Genomic DNA, 14,436 nt, shown 5'->3' on the forward strand with positions numbered 1-14,436 from the left:
ATCACAGATTAGGGTGTATAGTGGCTAAATGAGCCTCAGAACAAGGCGCTGTACCACAAACTCCAGAGGCTCTTAGCAATGGAAACATGAGCTTATTAAGCTTGTGTTGCACTATTTTTTGCACCACGGGGGAAAAGCTGTCTTGATTCATGTTAACAAAATCATTAGTGCCTTTGTACTATATCTGTTATTGGGGAGAGAACCATATCCACATGGCAGCTGGTTGGACTCGAAACAGACATGATCTGAGCCATGGTTGTTCTGCAAACCCAGGCTTCACTTGCAGGGTTACATTCTCACCTTTTTTTTGTAACTTTTTTTATTAAATTAATTAATTATTTAAATTAATTGCAACACAAACCGTAACAAAGCAAGACAAAAAAGAGAGACATTCAAAATAGTCAACCAAATAATCACACAAATAAGAAATAATAGTACAAGTTAAGGAAGTAACTGTGTAACAAAACAATTCAAAATAAAAAGGAAGGGTAATTTTTACACTGAGAGATAAATTAACACAAGGAATTTAGCGTGTAACCTCCTTTGAATATGACTCCATCCATGGTGCTTTGTCTTTCCTACTCGAACTGGGAGTCGGTGGGATAAAGGGCTGAATACTTGATACATTTTTCATCAGTGATGTGTCTTGTGATTGGCTGTAAGCTGATGGCAATAATTAATCAAGTCTTGCACAAGTCTATGCAACTATTAGCCACCAGATTGCCCCTGACATGCAATACCCTTACTGTGTGCAACCTGTATTAATAATTGAGAGCTAAAAGACTACTGCCCCATTACTGCCATAATACTCAGCCATACGCCCAGTGAGAATTCATGGCCAGGCCCAGGCATGCTAACTCTTCCTAACTTTCGTTCCCTCTCCCATACATCTCCATACGTTATGTGTGTATTGATTTCTGTGTGGGTTAATAAGACCTGCAGCTCTGCAAGGGATGCAGCCATGAAGAAGGGATTATACACTGATGCATTCAATGTGGGTTTTTCTTTTCTTTTTTCTTTTTATTCTTTTTCTTTTTTCTTTTTTTTTGTACAACTCGCTCTTGTGGTTTGATCCGGTTATTGCATTGAACACAGAACCCTAATGTTCTGGTTTGTTGGTTTATGTTGTCCCCTCTCCTTGCTGTCATTGTCCCGTCACTTTCACAGTGAAAATACAGTGAAGCTGAAATATATAATATGGATAGAAATTCGTGTTGCTTAGTGTTATTTATTTCTAATAAACATATACTTGGGGGGAAAGGGTAAAAGCCAAGGTATGATGGAACAAAATACTTTAAGGGTTACATTTGGGAGAGATGGCTCTGTAAGTTAAAATTAATGTATATTATAGATGAATCCACAGAGGTGTGCCCTGGGCGCAGCCATAGCTTAGGTGTCGCATTAAGCACAGCTTGACACCTCAGCATTGATTGCCTACACCTGGCCTACAGGGCACTGCTCTGTGTGTTTGTCTATACTAGAAGAAATAAAGAGTGCTTCTATACCTACAACCTGGGACTTATTTTAATGAATAATACATTATTTTAATCAATCTGTGTGGCAGAGTATGTTAATAATAATGATCACATCTGGTCTCCCTACTTGTCTATTGAGAAATGTGGGCCCTTGTGTTGGGGATGACTGGGTAGGACCCCTACTAGCTGACAGTTATTTGAAGCAGACCACACATTTTAACACATTTCTTGATTGTTTTTTTCTAAATGTAATTCCTCTACCATGTACCCGGTTGATTGATTGAGGTTGACTACTTGCGCGTGCACACACACACACACACACACACACACACACACACACACACACACACACACACGCTTCTCTGTCTATATGCTCATGAGTTTGTGAATGTAGCATTTGCCAGCCACTCCTCCCAACCTCCAAGAATCGTGACGGCATAGCTGCCAACTTCAAAGGGAATGCCTCAACTTCTCGTGTGGGTGTGTGGGGGTGGGGGGTGGGCATGCACACCACAGCTGACTGAGCATTTGCCTGTGAAGTGATGTTCCCTGTGTGTCTCTGCGTGTGTGCTTCAATCTCTGTCCAGCTTCTGTGTGACGCAGGAAACGACTGATTTGAGCTTTGAAGCCAGTAAGAAGTAAGAAGGGGAGGGAGGGAGAGAGAGAGCCTGGATTATGTATACTGCCCATATATGGATTTGCCTGGTCTGATGTCACGACACTGGCATCATACTGTAGCTGACTGACATCATGCAGTGCTGGCTAGCGAAACCTGAGCACGCTGATTGTCAGATAACACCTTGCAAGCTGATAATTTGATCTGATTGCAGATTTTCTGTTTGTACTATATATATGTATACTGTATAACATTCCATGTTATGACTGATGGATGGATTATTATATTTGTTATAACACACTTTACATTTTTGCAAATCACCAAGAGCTGCACGGTTTTAAAATCAGATAATAACAAAATAACAAAAGCAACATTCGGCAAGTAGTAAAAGAGTAAAAGACCCAAGAAAAAATTCTAAGCAAAGGCTTTGTTAGAAAGGTATGTTTTTAGTTCATTTTTCAAGCATCGACAGATTGTTGGGCTCTCAAATGGTCGGGGACGGCATTCCACAGGCTTGTGGCAGCTGAGCAGAATGTCCGTTCACCCATGATGCAGAGTTTGGTCAAGCGCGCTTTTGAATTACGCACAACTGAAATGCAAATCGGTGAAGTCGGGCGGTTCTCGAGATGCGTGAATAATAGAGTTATTTTTGTTATGGTTATACCAGTAGGAGACTGAAGGCCAGATGCAGGAGTAAGAAAAATGTTGGTGTAAGGTGGCCACAAAGATGGGGTGACGAGGTAGGGTGTAGGTAAACGGTGGAAGCTTACAGTAGGTCTTCAGTTATCACCCCCACACACACACACTCGACTCCGGTGGTACTTACTGACATTCAAGGTTAGACTGCACACAAGGGCTGCCAGGTGGCCTTGCGTCAGACCTGTATGGTGAAGATGTGATTTTTGATTTTTATTGGCAACATTACATGGAGATGTGTTTAGAATTTTCTCACTCATTCCATCTATCGCTGACCCTCACTCTCATACGTGGTGTCTCACTCTCTCACTCACATTGCTGCCTTAACCTTGCTAGACTCTGCCCATAGGCACAGTTACAGAATATTTTGCATCATCCGATGGTTGCATTACATTGAAGCGTGCATGAAAGCAGCACTAGCCTTCAACGTGACGATGCTCAAAGCCTCAACATTAAACCATGCCAGGGGCAGAAGATATAAGCAGGGTCCCTGAAACATCTGTAGAGAGAAATATGGTTCCGCCTATTAGGAATATGTATTTACTATTTATTAAACAGTGAAGCGGCAAGCTGGGCCCCTACCTACTGCTTAGTGTTGCACTAATCATACATTTTTGGGAGACCAGTATTTGAATCCTGTTGGTTAGAGCACCTGTGTGTGCCTGCATGTGTATGTCTGTGCTGCATTGGGGTCACTTTCAGATCACTCAATTAAAAGTGCAAAGCACACAATTCATTCACCAACTTCATATTGCAAAACAAACTTGAGGTTCAATTTGCCAGATTGATGTAGGACTTTTATTTTGTAGAACCGTGTGTGTGTGTGTGTGTGTGTGTGTGTGTGTGTGTGTGTGTGTGTGTGTGTGTGTGTGTGTGTGTGTGTGTGTGTGTGTGTGTGTGTGTGTGTGTGTGTGTGTGTGTGTGTGTGTGTGTGTGTGTGTGTGTGTGTGTGTGTGTGTGTGTGTGTGTGTGTGTGTGTGTGTGTGTGTGTGTGTGTGTGTGTGTGTGTGTGTGTGCGCGTGTGTGTGTGCGCGTGCGCGTGCATTAACACACTAACCATTGGTGTGATGTTCTGTGCTGTAGGTGCAGGCATGGTGGTGGACTGGGAACAGGAGACTGGTCTCCTCATGACCTCTGGAGACGTGAGAGTCATCAGGGTCTGGGATACAGAGAGGGAGATGAAGGTCCAGGTACTGTGTATATATATTATGTAGAGATGGGATACAGAGAGGGAGATGAAGGTCCAGGTACTGTGTATATACATTATATATTATGTAGAGATGGGATACAGAGAGGGAGATGAAGGTCCAGGTACTGTGTATATACATTATATATTATGTAGAGATGGGATACAGAGAGGGAGATGAAGGTCCAGGTACTGTGTATATACATTATATATTATGTAGAGATGGGATACAGAGAGGGAGATGAAGGTCCAGGTACTGTGTATATACATTATATATTATGTAGAGATGGGATACAGAGAGGGAGATGAAGGTCCAGGTACTGTGTATATACATTATATATTATGTAGAGATGGGATACAGAGAGGGAGATGAAGGTCCAGGTACTGTGTATATACATTATAACCTCGTATGTAGAGTCGTTTACCTTTCAAGCAGTGTTGATTTTGTTGACTAATACTGCGATGAAAAATGTTCGTCGACTACCTTTTTTCACTGACTAAAACTAAATGGAAACTAAATGAAAATCAAGCTATGATGACTAAGACTAAATATACTGACAATTTCATCAACAAATAAAAACTACACAAAAATGTTAGGAAGGGACTAGTGGACAAGAGATCCAGTATGAGTAATAGACACAAGTAATTTTACACTTGGTTGCATGCTGAAAATACGAGACATGCAGCAACGGTCATCATGAACAGGTCTTCAAACATCCAACGCGCTGTCAGGCCAGAGCCTATACTAGGCCAGTGGGCAACCACTTTCAACAGGTAGCCGAAGATAGCTGATCTTTTTTAGATTGGCTATTTTCAATACTTTTGCGCAACACTTGTATGATGAAGTAGGGCATTGATTTATGAAAAAAATGAATAAGATGGAGATACAAGGTCGACAGTGACGATAAATGTATACATGTAGCAGAGTGGCTCACAACCTCAGCCTGTCCTAAAAGTCTAACATCTCCCCTGAATCACGGCGGGGGTATATCCCTTTGGCTTAGCTTTTCCACGCATATACAGTTACAGTAGCATGGATCGCAGTTAAATTACAATGTTAATATTACCTCATTCAACATTACCACGTTCAAAACTGCAAAAGGTTATTTACAAGAGAAAATATTTTCACTGTTTATTTTACGATGAAATATACGTTAATGTTCATCTCCACCATGACCTTCAGTTCTGTATGTTCTGTATGTGAAAAAGCGGTGCTGACTAATGAGCTAATAAAAATAGGTGTCTTTCCATTACCATGTTTCTTTTTTTTCTTCACACCTCTAATGATCTTTAGTGTGTTAATCATTGTCTTGATTGATGTACTCCATACCAGTAAATGTCTCAGTCTGGCCTTTGGCTGTGTATTGACGTCGGGTCCAGTTTGGAATGAACAATCAGTCAAATGGGAGACGTGATGGATTCGCTTCTTCGTTAGTTTAATGTTTAATGTGCAATAGAACAACAATGCACTGGACCTTCTCAAGTCTTTTACAAGGGAATTTGTGCGCATGTTTGTACCTAATAAGTGTGTGTGTGTGTTGTGTGTGATCCAGGACATTCCAACAGGAGCAGACAGCTGTGTGACCAGTCTGTCCTGCGACTCTCAGCGTTCTCTCATTGTTGCCGGTCTGGGAGATGGTTCTGTGCGTGTCTATGACAGAAGGATGGCCCCCAATGAATGGTATGCACGCACACGCATGCAGGCACGCACGCACGCACGCACGCACACGCACACATACACACACATACACACACACAGACTAATTGTCTTGACATTATTTGTCCTCAAAACAGAGATGTCCAAGGTTTTGTGTTAATTTTGGCATGCCCTCTTTGCACTGCCCCCAGCTCCCCACACACACCCCTCCCAATCACCCTGTTAGCTAAATATTATTTACTTAGCCCCAAAGGAAAAACCAGTGCAATTAAGCTGCAAAGCATCACATAAATCTTTTAAATAAGGCTACATTTAGAGGAGTCGTCCCCCCTTAGGCTTTCCCCAACTGTGATGCTCCCTTAAAATGAGTCCAGAGATAGACATACCGTTTTTATTTCTCTTTGGTGAAATGGATTACTCTGTGTATTTTTTTTTGTTTAACCAGGAAAAATCTCATTGAGATTTAAGATCTTGGTGCTCAGGTGGCACAGGGGTAAAATTCTTGCACAGCAGTGTGCAGACTAGGGGTTTGTCTAAAGTAGGAGGGGGGCGGAGCGGTTAGGGTGGAGCCTGGCAAATAAGGGAAAATTAGCTAAATGTGTGGCAAATCTGCAAAAGAAATGCATACCACTAGCTTTCTTCACAAATGTGTTCATGAAGGTGTCTACTATCACCTCTCAATTTGTTCCAACCCAACTCCCTTGGGAAACTTTGTGACAGCTGCTGAAAGTTGGGGTACCATTAACAACCTATGATGAGGCAAAATTTTCCAAATTAATCTGAATCCATTGCAAGCATTCGTTTTGCACGAAAAACACTCCTTCGGCTAAAACGCCCATAGCCCAGGTCAGCACATTTGGGCAAGTGGCTATGGCCGAATTTAGACCAAGGAGTGTTTTTCGGGCAAAACTGCTTGCAATGGATTCAGAATCATGAAAAGCCACTAGTTTGATACGTCATATACTACATAAAGCATAATGAAAATTGGAAAATGTTGCCTTATATAGGTTGTTAATGGTATCCCAACTTTCAGCAGCTGTCACAAAGTTTCCCAAGGGAATTGGGTTGGAATAAATTGAGAGGTGATAGTAGACACTTGTATGAACACATTTGTGAAGAAAGCTAGTGGTATGCATTTATTTTTCTTTCTTTTTTTGCAGATTTGCCACACATTTGCTAACTTTCTCGAACTAAAACGATCTATTGGATGAAAAATGTCCAATCAAGCAACACCAACCAATGGGTGATACCATTGGTGCGGGACTTAACAAAGCTGATTTTATAAGGAATTTCACATGGACGAAGCAGTGTACAAGCATAAATACAAATCCAGGATACAGCAACCTTTTAAATAAAGCCATACCACAACCAGCAGTGAGTACGTTTATGGATGTTGAGAGTATGCGTGATAAACTGAGCATACAAAGTACAATGGCGGCGGTGGCTCAGGGGTAGAGTCCCTGGATGGAAACCGCAAGGTTGCCAGTTCGAACCCGGGCTCCCCCAGAGTTACTGTCGACGTGTCCTTGAGCAAGACACTGAACCCCTAATTGCTCCCGATGTGCTAGTTGGTGCCTTGCATGGTTTCCGCTGCCATCGGTGTATGAATGTGTGTGTGAATGGGTGAATGTAATGCACAATCTCTGTAAAGCGCCTTGGACAAAGGCGCTATATAAATGCACCATTTACCATTTACCATTTTACAATGATGCGTGCGTGCTTTTCAATTGGTAATCTATATCTCAAGGCTCCTTGATAAAGAGTGTTGTACGAAGGCAGAGGATGAATGTAAATATAAAACATCGCTCTAATCAACAACCAGCATAAAATGATTACAATTTTGCATGCTTGTTCACTTTCATAATATTGTAGCAGTGTCGATATTGTGCTTTAGGACTTAATGGCCCAGTCTGCAACTGTAAAACAACGTCTTGTAAAACAACACAATGGATGTTTATTTGAAGAGTTATTGTGTTCTGGTGAAACAGTAGGAAAACTGTCTTAGCAGCTGTTCAACATTCTACAGCAGTGGTTATCAACCTTTTTTGGATCGAGGTTCATTTGGTAAATGAACCTCGCCAGCGGGCTAACCAATGGCTAACCACCATTGAAAATCACCATTCTACTGTATGTTAATTTAATACTTGTACTTAATACTTGACTTGCTGTGCTTAAAATTGCTGCGAGCTGAACTGATTAAGTCTGTATGTGAAGAAGAGCACATGGCAGGAATAGCACTGAGAATGGAGCTGTGCAGACTCCTAACTATCTCCTAACGCCATGCTACTTTTGCCAGTATGGCTCATTTTGTCATTTTCACATGGCATGATTTCTCACTCGAGAGGTTGATTGCAATTGTCAACCTTGGATCAAGTCTCTTCCATCTATCAACAAATGATACTCCTGAATAGCGAACGTACAAAACCAAGGAACAGTATGTGTATGTGATTTGTATGATTGCACATTAAAACGCTGCTTTCACCATGTCAGCCTCTCCTGGTGGCTGTTACTAGAACTACAACCATCTACTCTCACTGCTCAGCCTTAAGCTCAGTGCGCCATCCTGTGGTCACTCACGTGTACTACACTTCACCACCGTACATACTTTACATGCAATGCTGCATAAACATTTGCATACTCATTTTTACACAGACAATTTGACATCATCCATATTGGCCAATGGTGAGATTGAGCCTTCAACTTTTGTGCATCTCTAATGCAATTTACACCCTGAGGTGCTGTTGAAGCTTATCTATATCTACCAACACTGGAATGTTTTTTAACTGATGTTCTATCCGTTGTGTGTTTTCAGTCGGATAATGACTTACAGGGAACACGGAGCTTGGGTTGTCAAAGCCCACCTGCAGAAGGAGTCAGGCGGACATATTATCAGCGTCAGGTACTAATTCTTTTTTTTTTCAATCTGACTGGTTTTCCAATATATATGAAAGAGATGAAATGAAATAAAATAACGTTTTCCAAACATTTTCGAGATTTTTCAAAAATGTTCAGCACGGCACCAAGTAACGCATTGTGAGCTTGTGTATCTGCTATTTTTGAGAACCACTGTTCTAAACCAATGTTCTAAATCCTATGAGTTTTCTGAAACATGTATGATGCTAAAATCTAAAATGACACTTTCCTGCCTTTAATGGGTTAAAGTTTGGTCTGACTCTAATGCATTGAATATACATAGATTCACAATGGAGTCCCCAGGACCTTTTTGGGTTATCCTTTTAGCCCAAGTGTTACTGCACTTCCGTGCTGTTTACATCTTTGACTATTCAATCAATTCTCCCCCCACAGTGTCAACGGGGATGTTCGTTTCTTTGAGCCACGGTCGCCGGACTCTGTGAATGTCCTGCAGACTGTGAAGGGACTGACGGCCCTCGACATTCACCCACAGGCCAACCTGTTCGCCTGGTGAGTCAAATGCCAAATGTTAGTTTGCTATGTAATTTGTGTGTAGTTTCTGTCACCTTGATCAGTATGTTAAACCGTACGGGTCCTGTCCTTGTGTCATGTGATCTGCTGCATGTCATGGCTGCCGCGTGGAAACCTTGAATGTTACTTAACTTACTTTTCCATTATTTAGTCACTTTAATACTTTTCATTGGTTCAGTATTTATATAGGAGAAGGAGGGAGACCCGCACACTGCCTGAGGAAGGTTGCAAGACCGAAACGTTGCTCTTCATTTAATAAAAGCTCTTGAACTAGCAAGTGGCAGTGTGTGGGTCCGCCTCCTTCTCCTACGTCTACTGCCTTGTCGCCAACACACATGCTTTAAACTGAACCGGGTGTGCGGAAATCTTCTCTTCATAGGCTAGTATTTATAAAACTAATCATCTTTCCCTTACACTATATAAGAAATTGCCATGGCTCAGTGGTCCACCTTGGCTGGTAATCCAGTCCATGGCTGAGGGAAGTAGGGGTGCTGGGGGGGCTGTAGCACCCCCTCCCCCCAGGCACAGCCCCCCCTCGAACAGGAGGGGAAGAAAAACAAAAGATAAATAAATATGCTGTATCACAGTATTGGCACCTTATCCTGGTGAAGTGCCTGTGTCAGTTCGTTCATATAACTTGCGTGTGGAGAGGGAAAGTAAAGGCCACGTTTGCGAGTGAAAATGCGCTAAAATGCGCGTGCATGATGCGCGTGCACGCGCATTTTTGCGGCGCGCGCTACGCGCGCGCACCCCCTACTAGACGCTCAGCCCCTGCGAGTGTAAAGTACTTCCCACGGGCCTGATCCAGTCTGGCAGTGTGCCGCGGGTTCGACTCCCGATCCAGACGGCCTTTACTGCATGTCTTCCCCCATCTCTCTCCCCATTTCCTGTCAGCCTACTGTCTGTCCCTCCATAAAATATATAAAATTTAAAAAAATTAAAAGTATGTGTATTTATTGGACTTTATTCAATGTATAAATTGTGTTTGTCGACCTCTGAGGTCAGAGGTCTCTACAGATTTTTTTAAATTTTTATAATCAGCAGATTTTTTTAATGTGTGCGTTAAAAACTGTGTATCCTTGTGCACTACTGCACTCATACTGTCTCTTCCTTTGCTGTCTCTTTGTGTCCTGCGTGTTCTCTCTCCATGATCCAGTGGCTCTATGAATCAATTCATAGCGGTGTACAACTCTACCGGGGACGTGATCAGCAACATCAAGTACTACGACGGCTTCATGGGCCAAAGGATCGGAGCCATCAGCTGTTTAGCCTTCCATCCGTACTGGGTAGGCCACCGTCCATACTCATCTCCGGATTCCTTTGATTCAATTAACAAGATGTCAATGTACCGTATTGTTGATTTATTCTAGCATTTTACAGTACGTACGTTTTCCAAGTGGGCGAAAGGTTCATTTTCATCATCCAAATGTGGTCTGGCACTTGGCTGAGTGTTCCTGTGCAAATTTAGGTTTCAAGGTTTTATATTGTCACGTGCTCTCCTACAATACAGTGTTGCTGTGGTGACATTTCAGATGGAAATACTTAGAGCAGTCTGTACAAAATGGAAATGGAGAAGATCAAAATCTGTCATAATAAAGCAAAAATAAATAAATAGCAACAACAAAAACACATATACCATGCTGCAAACTAAAATATAAAAGTAAAAAGAATATTAGTGTCAGGCATTAGCATAGTAATAGATTATGTGAGGCGGTAATCCTCTACAGTCTGTTTATACTACTGTACATAGGCCTACTCTATACAGTATGTACACTACAGTGTCGGTAACATGTATTTTTCCCAGAAGGAAAGGAGGAGAGGACACTGGAGCAGCACAGACATTTCAGTCGTTCTTTCTTGTACTCGCACCAAATAAAAGGCTTGAAATGTCTGTGGTGCTCTCCTCCTCCTGCAACTGTTCCTGTTCCTGTGATGCACTGGACCAGCCGTTCCAGGCTTGAGGCGCGTTGGTAGATTCCCTTTGTTCTAATGTATTGTTCCCACTCTGTTTCCCTTCCAGCCCCACTTGGCGGTGGGCAGCAACGACTACTATATGTCCATCTACTCGGCAGAGAAGAGGCTCAGATAACACCTCACCACTGGAGGGAGCCCTTCCACGCCCTGTCCTTCTCTAATACCTGCGACTTGTGACTGCTGACCTTGAACTCCAGGGACCTGGGATGTAAATGACCTTCTGTTGTACATATGCAATTACCACCCTGAATGTTCTAGTGATGGCTGCTGACAAACTCATGTTGTGTCGTTGTTGTTGTTGTTGTTGTTGTTGTTGTTGTTATTATTATTATTATTATTATTATTGTTTATTCATATTCTTATTATGAAGCTAATGATTGTAGACTTGGCTGTGCTGAGGAGCGTGTAAATTTAAAAGTGCATATAAAGAAGATGATAGGTTATATTTTAAGAAGAGGTACCTTCCTATCACCGGGGCACTTTCTGACCTCACACACAAGCGTCGCTACATGAATGAACTCTGACCCCTATGCACCCGGCAGGGGGTGAGGTCACCCAAAGGAGACAAACACACACTTAACCTGTACACCAGGGCAGGAAAACACTGACTGGCTCTACGCTGGACCTCATTATGTTGATGACTTGCTCTACGCTGGACCTCATTATGTTGAAGGACGAGTGGCCAATGGACACAGATCCAGGAGTTTTGCTGCATTGCTGACCAGACGTTTTTAAGGACCCTTGTTTAGATGGTTGATTATGCTTATTTTTGCCTGGCTTGTTTACCAGGCAGTCAAATGAAATGTGTGCCGGCACGCGCTTTGTGTGTGTGTGTGTGTGTGTGTGTGTGTGTGTGTGTGTGTGTGTGTGTGTGTGTGTGTGTGTGTGTGTGTGTGTGTGTGTGTGTGTGTGTGTGTGTGTGTGTGTGTGTGTGTGACTGTGTGTGTGACTGTGTGTGTGTGACTGTGTGTGTGTGACTGTGTGTGTGTGTGTGACTGTGTGTGTGTGTGTGACTGTGCGTTAAATGGATTACAGCACAGATGTGCCCCAGAGTGGGCCTTCATAGCCTTGGACAGAACTAATGCCCCCCACGGCCTCCCACCTTTGTGCAAGTTACCTTCTTCCCACATCAATACCCTTCACTAATTCCAGTGTGCCAAACTGACTAACCTCTCCCATTAAAATGTTTCCACATGAGCTCCTAGACACCCTGACTCTGTTCATCCCCTAAAGGCTGACGTATGCCTTCATAGCCAACACGCACAGTTGGGGGGGAGAACTGAAGTGGTGACAAAGTCCACGATGGTCTCACCCCACTCTAAACCTGTTCACACCGCTTAAACTCACGGGGACTCTGTGCCACTTGTCTGCGCCGCCTGCAAAGCAATAAAGAACAGCCAGCCTTCAGCCTCAAGCAATCATTTTCAAGAGCCTCTAGGGAAGATCAAGCGCTGTTTTTGCAATTCGACAGCATTAATGACAGCGTAAGCAAGCTTGAACTACAGTAGGTGCATTGCATGCTCAAGCTTTTCCCGTACGCCGAAGCCCCAGTCCGCAGCTCTCCGTGGCGTGACAGCATGGCAATGACAGCACACCAGTACCCATTCACAGCAGTGCAAACATGATTTGGGTTGTTGCCGTTCTGCGGTGTCCCCTCACAGATGTTACACGTTAGCAACTTCACCATACCTGAACTTGGTCATAATGTTTTGCCCAGTGCCCACTATTGTCTTAGCTTTCCTGTGATTGTGCAAACTCTCTGCCACGCTGTGTCTGGACTGGCACCCTCCCATTTGGCACCCAAGGATTAATATGATTCCACCCAAGTGTGCTATATATGTTGTCCCAAGACATTCACATTGTTCATTAACATTGCCCCGGTGCACCAGTCTAACGTCTGCTCCAATAAGACTCCTTATTGTCTCATATCTTGCAATCTGTATGTTTTCCACCTGGCTGTTGAGAAAATCATGTTGAAGTTGTAGGGTGTAGCTTTGGTGAGGAGCAGCTTCTTATCCACACTGTGAGACACCCTGTAGCCCACAGCATTGTGGGTCTGTTGACTCACCACGCTAGGGATCGCCCCAACCCTTTGGATATTTTTTCTCTTTTCTTTTCTGTTTTTTCTTTTTCAAGTCTGCTGCAAGATTTGCTCTTTTTCCCTGTCTTTACTTTCTTTGTTTTAATCTTGGTTTTATTGCCGGAGTAGTTTTGGTTTGATAGCTCAGGTGCTGTGAGTATAATGCTAACGGCATGACGCATGTGGCGGAATGACATCAGACTTGTGACTTGGAACACTTTGTATGATACACAGAACACACACACAGAACCGTCCATCACAGCACACCTCTGGATTCTCATTGTATTTATGTCATCCACGGCACACTTCACTTCTTTGTGAACCTCTTTATGTGTCGGTCTCAGGTACCGTTCATGAGACGCCACAAACCACTGTTAAATAAAACTGCCAGCGTTGTGAGTGTCCGTCAGCATGATGGACAGTGTCGTCACATTGTGCTCCAAAGTTTGGTCTGGTGTCACTCCTGGAACCACGAGAATCACAACTGCCGAATTCTGACGTGCAGCAGTTGTCGCCGTTGTGACGTTTTAAGAGGAATCTTTGTTTTGTTTTTCTTTTCTCAAATGTGCAGTGTTGCCATAGACGTGCCTCTTCCCTGAGATTGTGTTTTGCTTGTTTCACTTTTTTTTATATCATTTTCCTTTCCTTTTTCCTTTGTGATTTTATGTTTTTAATTGTGCTCTGTGTTAACTGGACTTAGTTCTGTTTGCCTTGGTCTTCATGAAGTGGTGAGAAGAGAGAGGGGATGACCTTCCCCTCACTGATACCTACACACTGTATCTCTCTCTCCCTCCTAATCATTTACCCCCCTGATACGCTCCCACTTTCCTCCACCATAGTTCCTGCTAAACCCTCTTCACCTTTTTATCCCTTAATTGTGCCTCTAATGTCCCAAGCTTGGCTTTTCACTGTAAAAAGAATGAACTTTAAATGCTTTGCCTGTGGACTTTAAAGGAGCTGGTAAATACATGCCATGCATTCTGTAAGCGACTGTAATTACAGTCACCCTGTCCCCACCACCACCACCCCATATCTAATCTCAGTAACATCTTCTAAGACTTACTGGGAGTCCCCAAACCCACCCTCTGTCTCACCAACTCAGAATCACACTCATCTCTTGGTATCAAGCGCTGAGTTTTAAGATTTTAGATCCAGAGAGAAAAAATGAAACTTCACCAACATAATAATTGACAAGTGAAAACAATCAGGTGTTTCTCTGTGACTGTAGACTGCTTTGCTGATCATGGTTTATAAGACGGGAGCTGAAATAAACCAAATACACACAACAAAGGGGTTATTATTATTATC

At 42.9% G+C, this 14,436-nt stretch overlaps 1 protein-coding gene across 3 annotated transcripts in view; it reads left to right on the top strand.

Moving 5' to 3' along the window:
• Positions 1 to 11,232, top strand: part of rptor (regulatory associated protein of MTOR, complex 1) — a 176,272-nt gene extending 165,040 nt beyond the window's left edge. For all 3 annotated transcript variants that reach the window (XM_079500161.1, XM_079500162.1, XM_079500163.1), the window contains 6 exons: positions 3,871 to 3,977; positions 5,527 to 5,654; positions 8,443 to 8,529; positions 8,937 to 9,053; positions 10,231 to 10,360; positions 11,095 to 11,232. In XM_079500161.1, coding sequence (XP_079356287.1) covers positions 3,871 to 3,977; positions 5,527 to 5,654; positions 8,443 to 8,529; positions 8,937 to 9,053; positions 10,231 to 10,360; positions 11,095 to 11,163 — 638 coding nt within the window. In that variant the 3' untranslated portion in view covers positions 11,164 to 11,232. The remainder of the gene's footprint in view (positions 1 to 3,870; positions 3,978 to 5,526; positions 5,655 to 8,442; positions 8,530 to 8,936; positions 9,054 to 10,230; positions 10,361 to 11,094) is intronic.
• Positions 11,233 to 14,436: the final 3,204 nt, after the last annotated feature.

Source organism: Electrona antarctica (genome assembly GCF_951216825.1).
Source record: "Electrona antarctica genome assembly, chromosome: 4".
Lineage (NCBI taxonomy): Eukaryota > Metazoa > Chordata > Actinopteri > Myctophiformes > Myctophidae > Electrona > Electrona antarctica.